This window comes from Clavelina lepadiformis, chromosome 7 (genome assembly GCF_947623445.1).
Source record: "Clavelina lepadiformis chromosome 7, kaClaLepa1.1, whole genome shotgun sequence".
In the NCBI taxonomy this organism is placed as follows: Eukaryota; Metazoa; Chordata; class Ascidiacea; order Aplousobranchia; family Clavelinidae; genus Clavelina; species Clavelina lepadiformis.
Window position 1 is genome coordinate 12,948,462 of NC_135246.1, and position 17,796 is coordinate 12,966,257.

At 35.4% G+C, this 17,796-nt stretch overlaps 4 protein-coding genes across 4 annotated transcripts; all 4 read right to left on the reverse strand.

Annotated features, from left to right (window-relative positions):
- Window positions 1–1,514: 1,514 nt before the first annotated feature.
- LOC143464676 (tetraspanin-9-like) lies at window positions 1,515–3,357 on the reverse strand. Its single transcript, XM_076962598.1, has 5 exons — window positions 3,174–3,357; window positions 2,740–2,934; window positions 2,334–2,486; window positions 2,069–2,251; window positions 1,515–1,860 (listed from the first exon to the last, which is right to left on the reverse strand). Exons 1-5 carry the CDS (start codon window positions 3,234–3,236, stop codon window positions 1,798–1,800), a joined length of 657 nt encoding a protein of 218 aa, XP_076818713.1. The 5' UTR covers window positions 3,237–3,357; the 3' UTR covers window positions 1,515–1,797.
- Window positions 3,358–5,178: 1,821 nt separating this feature from the next.
- Window positions 5,179–8,124, reverse strand: LOC143464675 (tetraspanin-18-like). Its single transcript, XM_076962597.1, has 5 exons — window positions 7,288–8,124; window positions 6,717–6,911; window positions 6,367–6,540; window positions 6,005–6,175; window positions 5,179–5,829 (listed from the first exon to the last, which is right to left on the reverse strand). Exons 1-5 carry the CDS (start codon window positions 7,345–7,347, stop codon window positions 5,770–5,772), a joined length of 660 nt encoding a protein of 219 aa, XP_076818712.1. The 5' UTR covers window positions 7,348–8,124; the 3' UTR covers window positions 5,179–5,769.
- An 89-nt stretch (window positions 8,125–8,213) lies between these two features.
- On the reverse strand, window positions 8,214–14,504 carry LOC143464674 (tetraspanin-18B-like). Its single transcript, XM_076962596.1, has 5 exons — window positions 11,703–14,504; window positions 10,496–10,690; window positions 10,048–10,218; window positions 9,123–9,299; window positions 8,214–8,820 (listed from the first exon to the last, which is right to left on the reverse strand). The coding sequence occupies exons 1-5, from the start codon at window positions 11,760–11,762 to the stop codon at window positions 8,755–8,757; spliced, it is 669 nt and encodes a 222-aa protein (XP_076818711.1). The 5' UTR covers window positions 11,763–14,504; the 3' UTR covers window positions 8,214–8,754.
- Window positions 14,505–14,645: 141 nt separating this feature from the next.
- Window positions 14,646–17,455, reverse strand: LOC143464677 (tetraspanin-18B-like). The gene is made up of 5 exons (XM_076962600.1): window positions 17,301–17,455; window positions 15,970–16,164; window positions 15,645–15,815; window positions 15,343–15,510; window positions 14,646–15,226 (listed from the first exon to the last, which is right to left on the reverse strand). Exons 1-5 carry the CDS (start codon window positions 17,355–17,357, stop codon window positions 15,164–15,166), a joined length of 654 nt encoding a protein of 217 aa, XP_076818715.1. The 5' UTR covers window positions 17,358–17,455; the 3' UTR covers window positions 14,646–15,163.
- Between the last annotated feature and the right edge of the window lie 341 nt (window positions 17,456–17,796).

Consider the following 17,796-nt stretch of genomic DNA (forward strand, 5'->3'; position numbering starts at 1 on the left):
CGACACTGCGTCCGACAAACATTTGGTTTTCTTTTTACTAGAACAGGGAACGTTACTGTGATCGTTTTCTCTTACATAACCGCTTTCAGACTTGGTCGTTTCGGAAATTAACAAAATTTTCTGGTTTTTTGACACTGTAAACTAAGCTTCTCTTCCTCGCTTCATGACTGACTTCACTGTACTGAAACTAAAACGTTACTATCTGCAAAAACTCTTTATAAATAACTGTATCCCCTGACAAAGCTGAAACAATGGCTATTTGAAACAGTATTGAGAAAGATAATTTAATTTTTCATATTTGAATCAAATACTGCAGTGGTTCTCAAACAGTGCGCTGCGGCGCACTAGGGAAAGAGGTTACCAGCGGCGCCGCAAAACTTGCGTGTTTCTTCTAAAAGGGAACGCAATTAAGAGGAGAGCTTTGTGTATTTGAAATTGCAACGCTTTTCGGTCAGAGTTGACAAGGAGTCGCGAAAATATGATAAACGAAGAAGATTAAGAAGCAAAAACGCCTATGGCCCCAAAACAAATCTTGGAGCCGTGAGGGGGTGGCCTAATGGCTTCCGTTAAATACACTAGTGTTTATAACATGAAAGATTTCGCTGAATTTCATCGCAGTAAAGCATAAAGCAATAATCAACTAAATAATTAGTGACAGCTGATTTGAATACTTGAAGAAATGACGATTCAGGACGATTGTCTTGCCTATGAGCACCTTTTACGATTATAGCTTCTTAAAGTGAAGTAAGTTTAAAGTACAATGATTTTGAATATAGTGTCGTATTTACAGGTTTGAAAGCATAAAATGTTTGAAAAAAATCTTTTTCCCCAGAAAAGAATGAGATCTGATAAGCGACTGATGGCGCCAAACAACTTTTGTTCACGTCCAGATTGTATATCTGAAGGACTCTCTTGCCTATGTTTTACAAACTTTTAACTTAAGACTTCCTTGTTAAGTTATTTTAGGTTATGCAATGTAGCACGATTTGAGTTGAGCCTCATGCCATTATGTTAGCTCTAACAGATTTTCTCTTTATCTTTATCATAAAAGGCATAACTTCAGGCTGTAACGTACTCGTAGGTGTAACACGAATACGAACGACATAATTAGTTTGGACCCACATAGTAACAAACAAATTTGAATCGCAACGGTGACAACAACTAAACCAGGGATTGCAACTTTGATATCGATTAATGTTTATTTCAAAGTTAGGTATAAAGTTGAAACTTGCTCGTATCCAGTAATAAAACTAAGATTTGGAAATTATGGTTTATCTAAATATTTATCTTGGAAAGATTTGTCGACATATATGGATGGATATTACACTCTCCCTATTCTATGGTGATAGGTTTCCGTATATCCAGTGCCTATACAACACTACACCCCAAACATAGGTTCAAAACAATTGGCGGAACAATCCTCGTGATGAATAGCTGTTATAGTACGTCAGAAGCAATTCAAGTTGCGACTTGTCGTTTCAACAACAGCACTGGGAATAGCACATGCAACCAACTGCATTATGATTTTTAATAATCAAAGTTTCAAACGATTTCAACAAAATGTTTTCATTAATTAGCTTATTGGTTACAGGAAACTAAACTAGTTTATAAACTAATACACATGTCAATATAAAGCAAAATTTTACGTGGGTGTCGAATGAGATCATGAAAAATCAGCATTATAGGCATTAAGCTGATATGTTGAAAAGTAAATGCGCTTTGTCACAGAAAGCATAGAGTGCATACCAAGTCACCATTGTTATATTAGAAACGTGGTTTGATTTTTGTAGTATGGTGCTAAGCGATATCGTATTTGTTTATGCCACTTATTATACAGCACGAGAATATCATTGACAAGATCTGAAATATAAAGAAATGATATATTAAAGTCAAAAAAATTCTTAATAGCTTTTGGAATGAAGTCTGCACCAAGCGCTGTAATTATTTCACTATGGAAATACTTTTATGAAATACTTTTCTCTGTCCACAAATTATAGATCCGCATATAAAAGTTTGTTGTTGTTAATGTGACTTCAAAAATGTATTTGACTATTAGAAAAACGCTTACTTCGAACACAAGCACGCCAATTCCAACCCCTCCTATGGTCCAGAAATAACTTCTCACTACAGCTTCGCAGCCAGTGTTGTACAAGGTTGGTGACTTGGAATTACACAAAGTCGTATTTCCGCAGCAAGAAGGAGGTATATTTGACCCCCAGTCGCTTACATTTGTGTATCCGCAACATTTCAACTATAAAGCACATGAACGGTGTAACTAGGCTGAGTCTGCATGGGCTCTTCAATAGGCTTTTACAATGCGTTATCTGATTTACCGTGCTTTGTATTGCATCCCAAGGTGCTTTGGTTGTGGTGTTATAGGATTCGATGCTAGTAATGGCAAGTTCCTTTGCCCTCGGGTAGTAGACGAAAATTAGAATAACTACCACAACTTCCACAAGGAAAAGTAGCAGCATGATGGCAAAAAACTGTAACAATAGTAGACAGTAAAACATTTTGACACCGTATCTACTTATGTTCGATGGTTATATGACGTAGCAGTTTTAAGCTTTTTTGTGAAAGTTTCAATTTCTATGTGGACTATAGGCCTAAAAAGCTTCCGATTAATACGTAGGCCTATACTTACAAACCTATGCCATTCTTAGTTGTTTCAGACCAATTTCCAACATTAAATTGTAGAGTGTTTTGAAGGACAAACTGATTTTTGTGAAAAGAACTTACCGTCCCGAGCATGCATTTGCTCTCTCGTATTGCTCCTGCGCATCCAAAGAATCCAGCCACAATGAGGACACATCCAACTGCGATTATGATAGCAACGGAGCTGAAGATGGCAGGATCTGAAGATATGAGTTGTCGAAAACTTTCGCCCCCGACATAAACCCAAACGCCAACAGCCAGCAAACCGATACCACATGCCTGAGGGTTTGTTAGATTATTTTATACGATAAGTAAGCGTTTCAGAACTTTTGCTGCTGCTTAGTTTTTTGCTGCTACTAAAGGCTCTGACTCATGACATTAATAGGTTCAGGAATTAATTAGCTATACCAGTATGTATGTGAATTATAGTGTTTCAAAATAGCAACTAAAGCACTACTTTCTTTAAATGCACTACAGTGAAACTATTAGCATTTGTATCAAGCCTTCAAAACACTTACAAAAATTATGAGGTTGACGACGAACATCAAATATCTGCAAACTTCCAAGCCTCGACTTTCCATACTGTTATTCTGGTTGCACGTCAAAAATGGTAAAATTATCGAAGCTAAGCTTTTAAATTTTAGATCTTTCTCAGCAAAACAAATACGGTGCTTCTTATGCGGTCTATTTACAATAACTCCTTTCAGGCATTCGTATTAGATCGCTAACATGATCTCCGGAAATCGGTGATGACGTTACTCACGTGATGAGAACGTTGGGTGGTGTATATGACGTATGTAATAAATCCTCCATTCATTTTCGCCATAAATAGCACTGTGGTTACAGTAAAAGTGCTGTATACATGTACAGTAGGTGGACTAACTTTCCCTAGTTCCAGCCAGGTTCTGTGCCACAGTAACGGTGAACCACGACACCAGTTAAATTTTCAGGCAAGATTTCTCATGCTTTTATTTTTTTCAAAGCAGCAGTACATGAGCACACATCGTGATTAAAACTGAACCTCCTTGCGTAAACGACATAACGTTTATATAACGGCGAGGTGCAAACATGCTTAGATAAAACTCGCACGGCAAAGCAATTAGAAATAAAAACATGAAAATGTGAAATGATTAAAGCAGTGAAATAAAAACGATAAAGAAGTTATGTATCAAACAGTGTTGGTGATGAGTAAAACATAAATTACTAAATTTTGTTACATGTACAGTAGGCCCATGTACCCACCACATTGCATTACTTTATTAGTTTGTCTTATATAAAAGCAAACCCATGCTGCTTGAAATGACCACAGGAAATTACAGCAGGATGGTGCACTGGTGCAGTGTGCAAATGCATTTGTGGATAACTAAATATGCAGTGAAGATTTTTTTGGTCAACTAATCTAAATTATCCACAAGTCTGTTTTGCCTATAAGGTTTAAGGAATTTCTTTACCCTTGCACTTCCTTGCTCCCAAGCGCGTATATTTTAAATGGACAAAATTAGGTCAAGTATGTAAATTGATGGTTGAAATGTCTTTCCCAATTTTCCTATTTGCCACTCGGAGACTGACCGAATTTGACCACTGTTTCATGTTATCAACTCAGCTTCTTCTTTGTTGTCTACTGCATAACGATTGACGTAATATGATACGTAACGGCTTATTGCGATTTGCCCACTGACCCTTTTAACTCATGTCCTCACAACTTCATTTTATACCGTTCAAATTCATCTGCACAATTTTCCACAATTCCAAGTCTTTTTTAATACTTTCATTGTTTGTCTTAAGTTGTTTATTTGAAATATTTATGCATCTTGCAATTGAATACTTGACCTCTTGACCTCAAAAAACTAACATGATACTATAATTTAGCCGATTGTTTCCTAAAATATTTGTTATTGTAATATTGTTATAGTATAAAATTTACAGAGTAATTAGTCTAATAGATGAAATTTCATAACCACGCTTAAGACATCATTGCACACAAGGCATTATGGATATGTACGCTAGAGGGCAATCGGGTTTCGTTAAAAAGGTCGATGTTTCTGAATTTTTCTTTAGGTCTTAGTAGAAAATGAGTTTTCGCCAATTTTCTCAAAAAGTCCTATCTTTATAGTTGGCGAACTTATACATATATAAAAAATGCAAGAGTTTAACTTTAGCAATGGAAAGCAAAACATTAAAAATTAATGTTATTTTACACGATACAAACTGACCGAACGCAACAGTTTAATTCTTTTCATTTTCAATCTTCAGCCTCAAGTTTTGTTTTGGAGGTGAATTTTGTGGTAAAGTCAGAAAGGTCAGTGTACAAGCAAGCTATTTGCGACACCATGAGAATGCGTTTATGCTCCTCTAAATGTGCAATACTTGTGATATATAGTAACACATCGAAATGAAACACGCTCGTGCAGTGCCCCTTTTGGTGCGTGATCTTAGAAAAAATGCCTTCGGTTTATTTAAAGGTTGCATTTAGTTGTTGCAAACATTTTAAAAGCTGATCACAGCCTTTCTAGAAAACACGGGCCAAGTGTTGTTAAATTGTATTAAGATTTGAGAAGATAAATAACACAATGTACAGTAAATATAAACTTTATACTCGTGTAAGTATAATTCTACCTACAAATATCCAACAAGCTCGTATTTTACGTCACACTCAGCTTTCACAAATCTTCCAGAAAAGATTACTCGTTAAGCACAGTATTTAGTAAAAGCAAAAATGAAATTTGTTTGTAAATTTTATATGGAGTAACCTTTGCTGCTTTTCTTACAATTTCGCTTTACGAAAGATTTAGGCTTTTTGTTTGCGTTATACGTAACTTTCAGCAAAAAGTTTAGACAATTTTAACCTGTAATAGGAATGGGGGTCAATAAAGTCTATACTTGGCCTATACTAGCCATCAATCGATCGTTCAAATATAACTAGATTTTTGCAGACTAATCGATCTGTCTTTTTAACAGGCTGCTGATTAATGGAAGTAACATAGAAAATAAATCTGTGGATTGTAGATCTCTTCTTATTAGTTCCATTTGTGAGTGAGCATTCAATGCCCGCAATGATCGAGGTCGTGATACTTCATGCTTGGCAGCACTTGAACTTGCTTTTGTTAGAATAAATTAGTATCTTTTTTCCTCCACGTTTCTATAAATGCAGCAAGCGAAGATCATGGAAAGCAGCTGCAAAAAAAAGAAATTTCGTACGTTAACAAACATCAACACAAAATAGAAGTTCTGTCGCTTTTTAAGCATGTGTTTCTCCGTTGGCATGGCATCTAAAGAAATTTTATACTGTATGTAGATTGTTTTGTCGGTGTTATAGTCGCTCTTTTCATCAATTGTTTCTGCTACTCACCTCAACAAACAGAACGCCAAGCGCTATTCCACCCAGAATTGTAAAGTAATTCTTGAGAGCTTCTTCACAACCTTTAGACGGTGGAGTTGTTTTACAGTTTTCATGATAAATCGTCGGATCCACACCTGCATTTACCCAATCAGCTCTGCCATTTAATCCACAACAACTGAACTAAAATGAAAACAATATGAACCAGAGTTAGTCAGACTGATACAAGAAGGTGGACGAACTGAGAATAAGCAGAAGTAGCTTTAGAAGTAACCACGGCAACACATATGACATCAAATTTATTTTATATTTAAAATGACTTTATAATTAACCTAAAACAGTTTGTCAACAAAATAACTGGAAAAATGACTTGCCGTTCCCTGAAGAGCATTCCATGCGGCTGTAATAGAGTTACCGGTTTTGCTCGTTAGATTGCCATAAACCGTCATGGTTTCCAAAGCCACATCTTTGGCGACGGGGTAATTGACAAAGGCAAGGATTCCCCCGACTATTTCAGCTAGGAAGATGATAAGGACAAAGAAAAAGAACTGCAAAATACAAATTGAGAAAATCCTTTAGCATCGATTCCGGTTTTCCACAAAAGCGCAACGGTTTCATGTAATATTAATCACATTGATTTATATTTAAATATTTATTAATCGTCCAAATTAACATTTTCTGAATAAGCACTCTAAAAAAGTGTATATAGTTACACATCACTAACCATGCCAAGAAGACATTTGTTTTCCTTGATGGCACCGCAGCAACCAAGGAACCCCACAAGAAACAAGAGCACACCCACTGCAATAATGATGTAGACGGCATGGAATATTGCTGGGTTGGATGACACGATTTCTCTAAATGAATTTGACCCGACCAAAACCCATATACCGGTGCCAAGCATAACCACTCCTCCAAGCTGATTATACACATATAGTTTAGTACCATTTTAATTCCCGGACTTTTAAAACAGACGAATACTTGATGTGGAACTTTTAAGTACTATTTTAAAGCGCCCAGCAGTATAACAAGTACTTTGAACATCATTTGAAGTATTACAGCATAGTGAAGTACTATGCGCAGTTGTTTAGGCCTATAGTGCACAGATATGAACTGCAACATTGTACATACGTATGTTGTTTAAACTTTAAGCTTATATCGAATGTTAGTTTAATCATCAACGCTGAATTCGGTTACCTATAGCAATTCGCCAACTTAAAGCACAAAACGTAACAATTTAGAATAATATAATCTATCATATAGGAATATACAAACACCCAAAGTATCATACTTACAAATATAAGTAGATTGAAAAAAAACAAGAGATACTTGCAGCAGGCTGTACTTCCCGACATTGCTGGAGGTGCAGGTTTTTTTTTCAACTTGCCTATAGTTTATCAATTAAGCAGCAAACCTGAATTAAAAGCGGTCACTTTTTTACATTTATTATAACTTCACCGAAAATGCCTATACATTGTAGTTTCATATCTGCAAACCTAGTTAGTATTCTGAAAATTTACTTTAAGGCTCGTTAAACTGTCAACGAAAAAAGCGTTTAGTTAGTTATGCGCAGCAGTTCACGCCCAAACAATTAGTTCTCCTAAACCACACTCATTTTTGTGCATGCCAAGCATATGCCTAGAGGCTGCTGACTAACTTTCGACTAGCGCTAACTCCATTTACTCAAGCGCGACGAAACTTTGGGTTTGCATGAATGCAACAATATGTGCAACTCGAAACTCGAATACAACAATATCTTGAAACAAAACTCCAAGAATATAGCAAAAAAAATTCTTATTGGTAACTTAACTTCTATACAGTCTATATAGTGCGTCTACTGGTGTTACACCACAGATGTATGTGCACTAAATATTTCTTCCGAAATACTTCTTCGTATTGTAGTAACGCAAATATCTGCTTTCACTTGAAAAGTATAACCAAGACAACCAGAGAGCATGATCTATTCCCACAGGAACAGTTGCTTCCACAAACACTGCCAAATGGGAATTACGTCACTTGCGTTGTTGGCAAATAGTTATGACGTCAGTCAGTAAGCGACAGAGCATTTGGTGGGGCAAATCCAATGTAGCAATTATTTATCCATGCATTCAGTAAATCATATGTTCCCCAGAGGTATACTGCAATTGTACAATATCAATAAATTTGTTATATGTTTATGCTAAATTGCACCTACGGATAACTTTCATAGTCGAAACGCATCCAAACTTTCTGACACTTTATTCTACAACTAAGTACAAAATCAATGCATTACATGTAGTAAAAATGTAAAACTGTTTTCTGTCATGCAATTGTCAAAACCAGCAGCCATTATAAACACTACGTGTAGAATTTTATAAGGGTACACGAAATGTGCAAAAAAAATGTACTTCTGTAATGCTCAACTAACATTTCTTGGTTAATTGCAATTATAGTTTTATTATAATTGATTTATTGTAATCATTAGATCTGATTTTAAACGGTTGAGAAAAATGAGTTGAAGTCAAGAAAAAACCTGCACAAAAGAGTTCACTAAACATCATATAAGAGAAGAAAATTTTTTGCATAAGATTTGTATAATGGATTAATGGTATACATGTATTGCGTCGGGTAAAAGTTTAGAAATTAATATTGAAATATAATGTCATCGTTACATAAAGTAACAACGTATAAATCGCTTACAAAAAATTAAAAGTTGTCTTGATTTTGTTGATTTTATGTTGTTCCACAAACGACTCCATGGCACTCTTTACTTTTTTATATTTCTAGTATTCATAGCTATGATTGTCCACGTTCTGGAAGATACAGCAGGCAAAGATCATCGCCAAGAGCTGAGGGAAATAATTCGTGTAAGATCTCTTATAATAACAAAACTATACTGCATGATATTCTATATTGTTATCGATCCAGATTCTGTTTATATAAGCCTACTCCAATTGGATTTTCATACGACAAAAGCTTTTTAATATCAACAACGTATTTTTATTTGACAAAAGTAAGGGAATTCTTGTGTTGGTAAAATTCTTGAATTGCTACGACAAACATAGCTTACTAAATTTGACAACTGGAATATACGCATTTTTCTGATATGCTTTTAAAACGGTAGTATTAGCGTATAAGTATAAGTATTCACCTCAATAACTAGAACGGCAATAGCTACGCCGGCAAGTATATAGAAATACATCTTCAGTGCTTCTTCACATCCTGGTCTTTTTAAAATTTCGTTAGGACCACCGCAGCTTGCTGGTGGAAGTTTATAGTTGCTATATAATGTCCAGTCACCTGGACTGTTGATTCCGCAACAGTTCAGCTATATTGAATAACATTAAAGTTTATTAAAAGACGCTAAACCATACTTAATCCATGTTGATTTTAATCCACTAAGATACATTTCATTTTAATGGAATTTAATTCATGACATGTAAAATATATCTTTGTTTAAATTCTATATCTATAGGCCGGTAAAGAAAGAAAGAAAGCTATTGCACATTTATGCGTGACCGTAGCAAGCCATACGAAAGACAGCTTGCCTTCAACCACTAAACAGCGGTAAAGCTGTCGCTAAATTGTCATCAGATAAAACTGCGCGTTTTTAACTTATGATGAAGGTAAATACTTGAACTGAGATGAACTGTAGCTATATGTATAAAATACAATCAAAGCAATTTCAAGTTTGTTGGTAATTTTAAATTAATACTGTGTTTCATTTTCCCGGTATGTGTATCATACAATATGTAATAAAGCAAAAATCACAACAGCCATTTGTTATCGATATTTGCTGTAAAAAGAAGTAAAAAGAACAACAAAGCACTTTAGCAATAACAACAGTAGAAGTTCACGAATCTGTGACCTGATATTTTTCAGTGTGATCATAAATTCATGGGCCAATTTATTTCGCCTATGCAGGACATAATTAGTGTCTATATGAGTAAATACAAAAATAAAAAATATACATGTAGATGACTAAAAACAAAAAATATAGCCTATATAAAGGTAAAAATGTTAAAAGCGGTAAAATCTAAAACTGCTAAAAACATTGACTGAAGCATTTTACTTACATTTTCCTGTATAGCATCCCACGCAGCGGTCACCGATTTACCTTGCTCAGAGTCAACACCGTATAAGTTCATGGAATCGATGGCAGTTTGTTTGGCGTCCGGGTAAAACACAAAAGCAAGAACTCCTCCAACAATTTCCAAGATGAATATGATGAGGATCACAAGGAAGAACTAACAGCGTATCAAGGAAACATTACAAATAAAAATGCCAGTTTTTATAATATAAGGTTATTCTAACGTTGTAACACGCTATACTTTATGAGTACTTTACTGCAAGCAGGCCGCGCTGCCTGTTGTTAAAGATTAGGTAAATTTAGGTTACTGCATTATAACATTTAAGTTAGGTGTTGAAGAAGCTGTGAGAAATACTTTCAAATGTACACGATTTTTCCCGGTAAAATAATGACGGCCTTTTAAAAATCGGAAAAGTATATATGGCCTACTTAACTGTTCCGAGAAGGCACTTATTTTCCTTAATGGCTCCACAGCACCCCAAAAACCCAATTACTAACAAGAAAGATCCGACTGCGATAATGATGTAAACCGAACTGAAAATAACCGGATTGGCCGAAAAGAGTTGCTTAAATGAGTTGCCTCCAACTAATACCCAAATACCAGTTCCAAGCATTGCTGCACCGCCGAGCTGGAAAATGAAGCAAAACAGATCTAGATATAAGATGGAAAGACAAGTGATTTTATTAACATTGAGTAATCCTGTCAGTTTAAACAACTGCTTTCGAAATTTAGATTTAGGTACTAATAATAATTTAAGTTTCTCAGTGTAAATATAAAAGAAACAAAACAGTACCGTCAGTTTGGTTCTATGAGTAGGCTATATACTACGTTTAAGTGGTATTTTGTACAGGGAATCTGTAGGAATGTGCCAAATCAAATCAAAACCAGATCCATGAAACTATGATAAGCAAGGGAATCATCCTTAAACATGTCACCTTGTCGGTGGATGAAAGAAATAAACTTGTTTTTGTTCATACGAAGTTATCAACATTTTTTGCAACCTTTTTTCACCGTCTTCGGGCTCGATCATATTGTACAATCGAAAACTTGAAGGTTTTGCTTTCGTTTTCTTAAATTATGCAAAGTATAAGGTTCAACGAGACCCTGCTTGAGAGATTGAGAAACAAGGTCAATATTTGAAGGTAATTTTCGAATTTGTGCTCCATTCGGTACATCCCTATAATCCCTGCAATCGTTTCCGAAGGGAAACTCTTTGACCAGCACGTTTCGCAAAGTACCTTATATACTATATAAAAGTCAAAAGAAGTGTTTGAAATCTGTTTTAAGAAGTATGGCGGTATAGCATAAGCAAATTTTTGTTGCATAATCAGCATTTATTTATTTTCTTAAACCTTGGATCGAAATTTATTTAGTTTTGTAATGTGTGGTCAGTTGTCACCCAACCATAGCAAGCAGTGTATATTTTGATGGATGCTGCCAAGCTACACTAAATAAGTTAAATGTTTGGCTGGGTGGGAAAATGAAACGGTTGATGCGTTAATTTTGCAGCTAATTTGAAACACTTACACAGCAATTGTAAAAAAATGGGTAGCAACTACAATAATTTAAGTAAATAATAAGCCGATCAAAGTTTATGTGTGTTTTATGCAGTCGTTTAGCTTGTTTTTAAATATACTTACAAATATCAGCAGGTTGAAAACGAACATGAGATATTTGCAGCATTTTGTATCACCCGACATTATCACAGCTATTTAACTTAAAACGTTTTAAAAAAAGAGGAAGCTGAAACAATATATAACATAGCGCGTCATAATAAAGAAATAGTTTAAATATAGAACTTTATGCAAATAAAGATTCAAAGCGATAGGCCTATTCTGCATAAACGTTAGAAAACAATAAACTTTTCATGGAACGAAACTGTTCTGCCGCAAACGCGTAACTATTTTCTACAGCAGCATGAACTGTTAGCCTTAAACAGAAGTCAAATGCCAGGGTATATATTAAGCCTTGCATTGCCTCTCTCGCTTGCTACTGCTTTGTCTACTGAACAAACAGGATTCCAGAATAAATGATAACATGATATCTGCAGATTATTTCATCATATCCTTCAAATTGGTTGTCAGCGTATAATACTTACCACAATGCAGTTTTCTTGATGTACCTGGTTATGTTTTTTGAAAAGCAAAAATTTTCATTATATAATATTCCAGATAAAACTACAATTAATTTTACAGCAGCAATAATTTTATTTAATTCACGTGGGGCCTCACAAAAATAAACTTTTTATTTTTCAATGAGATCTCTTGTTTCAGGATTGAAATAAAAAAATCATTAAACAACATCGAAGTGTTAAATAATTCAGTTTGCATCATTACGAAATGTGAAACAGACAGCAGGCAAATTGAACAAGCATGTGCGTTTTTGCATCGGCACACTGACTATAATATAGCACCTTTCTTGTTTACAAATCGGCATTAAGATCTTCTAATCTAATTGGAACATTATAGTCTACGATAATGGTAGCGTGTTTTGTTATTAAATCTCTTTGTACATATGTTCATGCACGTATCACTTGCAGATGCCAGTAGAATAACGCATAAAGATGTGTGTTTGCGTCAAATCTTGTTTTTTATAGAAGCAACGGCTTCCAAGTTACTGTATTTTGTCGGGTTTCCCACTGAGCAAGTACACTTTCTATGTTTCTTCACAAGACACTAATAAAATGTTTGGCAAGACGACGTTCAAATAAATTGTTCTTGAAATGAGGGAAATACATATGAATAAGCATGAAGCATTGTGTAAAAAGAACATTTTAAATGTCTGAATGCATCGCACTTGATTACATTTGACGTTATTTATTTATACAGGTAAAAAAGAAAGGTCATTAAGAGGCGAAATTTTCGCTTAATAAAAGTTGTACCAAAAAATTTTATCAACACGACTGGTGATAAAAGTATCAGAGAAAAAAAGCTAAAAAAAGAATTAAAAAATAAGGCATGCGATTACAAATTGAAATGAGTCAACTGCATATTTTGATGAACCAGACGGCAGACGACGTATACAAGGCAATAATCCTTGACCAACAAGGTTGTGTCGCTGCCGAACAGTTATCCAATAAAATACGCAAAACATCGATTAATTATTTCATTGCGTGAAGCGCTGAAAAGGTTTATGTTGATCTGCTGGGAATTGGTACCAAAAGCTTAAGGATAAATAGAGTGAAAGCTCGTTGACCCAAATTCGAAGGAATCAAAGTAATACTACTGGTCAAGGCAAAACGTCTATAGCTTATACAGAATCTTTGGAAACTAAATGTATACCAAACCAAACTGCAAAAATATATACCAAATTTATACCAAACAGATCTGAAAAAGCAAATGAAACGTTAATGTAAAAACACTTTTTACACACACACCAACTTTAGGAGTAAATTTTGAAAGCTATCTAACTTACAGAAAAACGTTACTTTGACTGTTTAATTCATAATATGACTAGTTTTATGGATTAGTGACTATTGTTAATGCAAAACACTGCAGATCAGTTTTAGCCCACATAAATTGGTTCTGGATTAGCATTAGTTTCATCATCTGCAAAGTGTGCAAAGTTTGCAATAAGGTGCATCTCCTCCATCACTAGATTTAGAGATCCAAGGAAATTCATGAGACCATTCTGAACGAAATTTTCGTTGACCATCATAACGTGGTTTCCATTTCCTTGATGCCATTATTATTCAATTTTGAATTTTTCGTATAACGCCTTATAAACCAACTAAATTTAGCGCCCAGCTACCGTTTTCTCAAGACGGCTGAGAACAGTGAGTGACAGTCAGCACTCAGCAGTTCAGTTTCAGTAAATTCAGTCCTACACTCTACTGTTAGTCTGTTACTGCAGGGTTGCCAGATTGTAAAGTAAATCTGTGGTAGAAATTCAGAAACAGTTTTTTTAATTTCAAAAATATACCAAGAATATACCAGTTTTCCAAAATATACCAAACGAAAAAATCGCATACCAAACAGGTTTGAAATATACCAGATTTCTGGAATTTGGTATATAAATATACCAGTTGGCAACCATGCTTCGAGTGTACAAGATCGAGCCTGTTAGTCGCTATTTAGATTTTACGCAACATTAAACCATAAATCTATTGATCGTGCTTTAGTGACTCAGCTTTCACTTGAACGCGAAAGTTGGTGGTTTTAGCTGGGCTTCCATATCAATTTCATAAACTGGAATAAGATCAACACAACAACACAATCAAAAAAACCCATCAAGAGTTGGAATAAGAACCAGGTTGTTATTAGTTCGGGATCGAAAAAAATACAAGAGCTTATCGCTGCAATGATTCAGGCAATTTTATAGTTATTTCGATGACGTTTTCAATGTTCTTGATTCAGCCGTGTTCCATGTTCAACAAGTATTCTGTCCAGAGGGCCACTGATAAGCGAACAAATGTAACAACACTACAATCATATTAGTTGTGTCAAACTCATAATATGGGCATCGAACAGCTAAGCGTCGATTGATTGAAGTTTTTTAACCACAGAACAAGGACAAACTAATAATCAGTAATGTTTCCAATGGTTTCTACGATTACAGCTTGCAGCAAATCAACTCTAGCCGTATGCGTAACAGGATTTGTGTATTGTATCAATTCAATTACAATGTCGAAGCAAAAAGCAAACTAAACTCCAGTGTAGCGACATCTAACAAGCTTACCGTCCATACGTATAATGGGTCAATATTTCTAAAAAACTATTAATATTTAAAATAGCTGCAATTCATCACGTGTTTTCAGCTTCATGAAAAATATCGACAATCTATATTCGCACCCTGAGATGGTCGATTTGTTAAGAAATGTTATTAGTTGTTAATACACAATATCTACTCAAATAACTGTAATATTATGGGGCTATGTATCAATTAAGTACAAAGCTGCACAAAGAATCGGTTTGAAACTTGCACAAAAATGGCATTCGCTGTACAGAAATCAATCATCATTCAAACAAAAAGTATATACAGAAGTCATTCAAACTTATCGGCTACATTGTTTGTGAAAATAACGAAAAATGTTTTTGTTGATCATGCACTGAATTATGGTAATTTTTTTTACTCCATGTTGGATGCATCGTGAAGGAATACCTTACGCGTATCTCTCCTTTCGGATATTCTTGTAAATACAACAGGCGAAGACCATGGCCATGAGCTGCAAGTCAAAGCATAAATTAAAATGGTATTTATATGACCACAGAGAAAAAAGTGGATTGCATGGTGAAACGTGGCATAGTGTAGGTGTAGCGTTTTAGCAGTATTCTCAAATACCTCAACGAACAAAACAGCAATCGCTACGCCACCAAGTATATAGAAGTAGTTTTTCATCGCTGCTTCACAGCCTGGTCTTGATATACCAAGAGCAGCACCACAACTTGCAGGCGGTGGCATTAAGACGGTTGCCCAGTCAAGTGAGTTGTTGATTCCACAACATTCGAACTAGGAAAAATAAAAAAATACTGACCGACACATTCTTAATTATGTAACTAATAACTCGTAATAATAATAATATGTAAAACTCATAACTTACACCAGCTTTTCAAGACTACATGCAGTCAGTACACGTCACTTACCGTGTTCTGTATAGCATCCCACGCAGCGGTCACCGATTTACCTTGCTCAGAGTCAACACCGTAAAACTTCATGGAATCGATGGCAGTTTGTTTGGCGTCCGGGTAAAACACAAAAGCAAGAACTCCTCCAACAATTTCCAAGATGAATATGAGGAGAATCATCACGAAAAACTAAAAGAAATTAATTCGAATGAACAGGAGGACTTTTAAAGTTTCATTTAATGCTCTAATTCTTACACCTATTTATAACGATACCACACATGCCTTATAAGTAAAGAAAGTAAACTACTGCTGTGGTGGGATACCAGCAAAAAGCAAAACTCACGGTTGCGAGAAGGCATTTGTTTTCCTTGATGGCTCCACAACATCCAAGAAATCCAACAACAAACAAGAGAGCACCGACCGCAATGATGATGTAAACCGCATTAAAAATCGCTGGATCAGATGACACCAGTTGTTTGAAGGAATCTCCGCCAACGGCAACCCATATTCCAACTCCAAGCAACGCTGCTCCACCTAACTGGATGAAATTATTAAAGTTAGGTTTAAGTCAGTTACCACACAATAGTTCACTCATCAGCCAACTCAATTTCTTGCAAAAAGGACGTTTCTCGTGCTGACAGCAAGTTTAAGTAAAACTCGGGCGACATGTTGAGACTGTAATTAAGATTATGCATTTACAGGTAACAGAGCGTTAGAACTTTTATCGCGCTGCAACCCAATTTTTTTATTTAGTCCTCAGTGACCAATGGGCGGGATTGTGCATGCAGTATAAGTGCATAGCAAATAGTTAACACAAAGTTATAGACTAAGGTATTAAACTTCGGCTATTTTTTGCATGAAAACGTTGTAGATAGCAACTGTAAGTTTAATAAACACTGCAGTTAAAGTGCACCAACTGGCTATCAATCCATTAAAAGTGATACGGCGCGGTCAATCAACAATTTTCATGCAAACTTTAATTGCTAGCGATTAGCTTTTGATGCTGTAGTTGCGCAGCCCACAACACATTGTAACATATCTATGTAATTTATGATACCACTGTTCGTAAGGTTATAGTTCAATTTCAAAAGTAATAAATACAAATGGTGCGGTTTGCAAGCCTTTCTCGAGTACGCATATCGCCCGAAACATTGTACGGCTTACGCCCGTTTACAGTAACTACTTGGTGGATGGTTTAGATTGGCCGTTGTTATTGGCGCAAGTATGTTTGTGCTTTACGACGATGTTATGTGGTTTAACGTCGTAATTTACATGCAATGTACAATACATTTACGGAGCATCTTTCATTTTAACAAAACCTCCTTTCGATTTTCTTTCACCCTGCTCTTATAGTTTTACAATATTTGTCCAAAAGAAATAAAAAGCAAGTGTTTGTGGAGTATACCAATTATCATTAACCGCTTCGACGAAAACTGTTTTGACTAAGATAGTGAACCTATAAATAATATATATGGAACTGTAGATGGAAGGTCTGCTGCTGTATAAAAAAATATCAGTCGTCCATACACACGGCTGATGGGTTACGATTATATTAAACGCAGCAAGCGACAGTTCAGGTCAGACTTTCAGACCCATAGAATCGTGGTAAAACAAACACTTTTTAGTCTAATTCAGACATATACCGTGCAAAGTACACAATCATAAAATACTCACAAAGATGAGCAGATTGAAGAAAAACATTAGGTACTTGCAACATTCCGCGTTACCCATTTTCACAGTTGGTATAATTTAAACACCTCCTTAAGATATCTCACTGAAACAAGAAACACGATACATCACAACATGTAGCATACGTACAACACGTAGGTCTATGAAAAGGCCGATGTGAAGGTTAGAGACATATCACGTGCTATGCGAACCATGTTGAATTTCGTTCTCTTCGTTTCGTTTCGACATATATCTACTACCTTATGGGCAAACAAGCTAGCAGGGAGAGCTTTGCTGTAGCTTGTTATTCTAAAGCTGCTGTGACAAACCTATCCACATGTGCTTGTGAGTGAACACAAAGCTTTCGGGAAAAGTTTAAAAGAAATAAATCCGTTGATCAAATTAAACAGTTACTGAATAATTAATCGCCATCCTTATCCGATATATTCATGTTGAGAAAACAGTATATGGTATACCACTTCATTACAGCATGTTGCCATAT

What these genes read in the sequence shown, in the direction of transcription:
- LOC143464676 (XM_076962598.1), bottom strand. Translation starts at nt 3,236, where the DNA reads ATGGAAAGTCGAGGCTTGGAAGTTTGCAGATATTTGATGTTCGTCGTC. An exon ending in TCGTCAACCTCATAATTTTT is followed by an intron (nt 2,935 to 3,173) that starts GTAAGTGTTTTG and finishes ACAAACCCTCAG; the next exon opens with GCATGTGGTATCGGTTTGCT. An exon ending in GCAAATGCATGCTCGGGACG is followed by an intron (nt 2,487 to 2,739) that starts GTAAGTTCTTTT and finishes CTATTGTTACAG; the next exon opens with TTTTTTGCCATCATGCTGCT.
- LOC143464675 (XM_076962597.1), bottom strand. Translation starts at nt 7,347, where the DNA reads ATGTCGGGAAGTACAGCCTGCTGCAAGTATCTCTTGTTTTTTTTCAAT. An exon ending in TTTTCAATCTACTTATATTT is followed by an intron (nt 6,912 to 7,287) that starts GTAAGTATGATA and finishes GTGTATAATCAG; the next exon opens with CTTGGAGGAGTGGTTATGCT. An exon ending in TTGGCGTTCTGTTTGTTGAG is followed by an intron (nt 5,830 to 6,004) that starts GTGAGTAGCAGA and finishes TTTTTTTTGCAG; the next exon opens with CTGCTTTCCATGATCTTCGC.
- LOC143464674 (XM_076962596.1), bottom strand. Translation starts at nt 11,762, where the DNA reads ATGTCGGGTGATACAAAATGCTGCAAATATCTCATGTTCGTTTTCAAC. An exon ending in TTTTCAACCTGCTGATATTT is followed by an intron (nt 10,691 to 11,702) that starts GTAAGTATATTT and finishes TTCATTTTCCAG; the next exon opens with CTCGGCGGTGCAGCAATGCT. An exon ending in TTGCCGTTCTAGTTATTGAG is followed by an intron (nt 8,821 to 9,122) that starts GTGAATACTTAT and finishes TATTTCCCTCAG; the next exon opens with CTCTTGGCGATGATCTTTGC.
- LOC143464677 (XM_076962600.1), bottom strand. Translation starts at nt 17,357, where the DNA reads ATGGGTAACGCGGAATGTTGCAAGTACCTAATGTTTTTCTTCAATCTG. An exon ending in GGGATGCTATACAGAACACG is followed by an intron (nt 15,511 to 15,644) that starts GTAAGTGACGTG and finishes TATTTTTCCTAG; the next exon opens with TTCGAATGTTGTGGAATCAA. An exon ending in TTGCTGTTTTGTTCGTTGAG is followed by an intron (nt 15,227 to 15,342) that starts GTATTTGAGAAT and finishes TTTGACTTGCAG; the next exon opens with CTCATGGCCATGGTCTTCGC.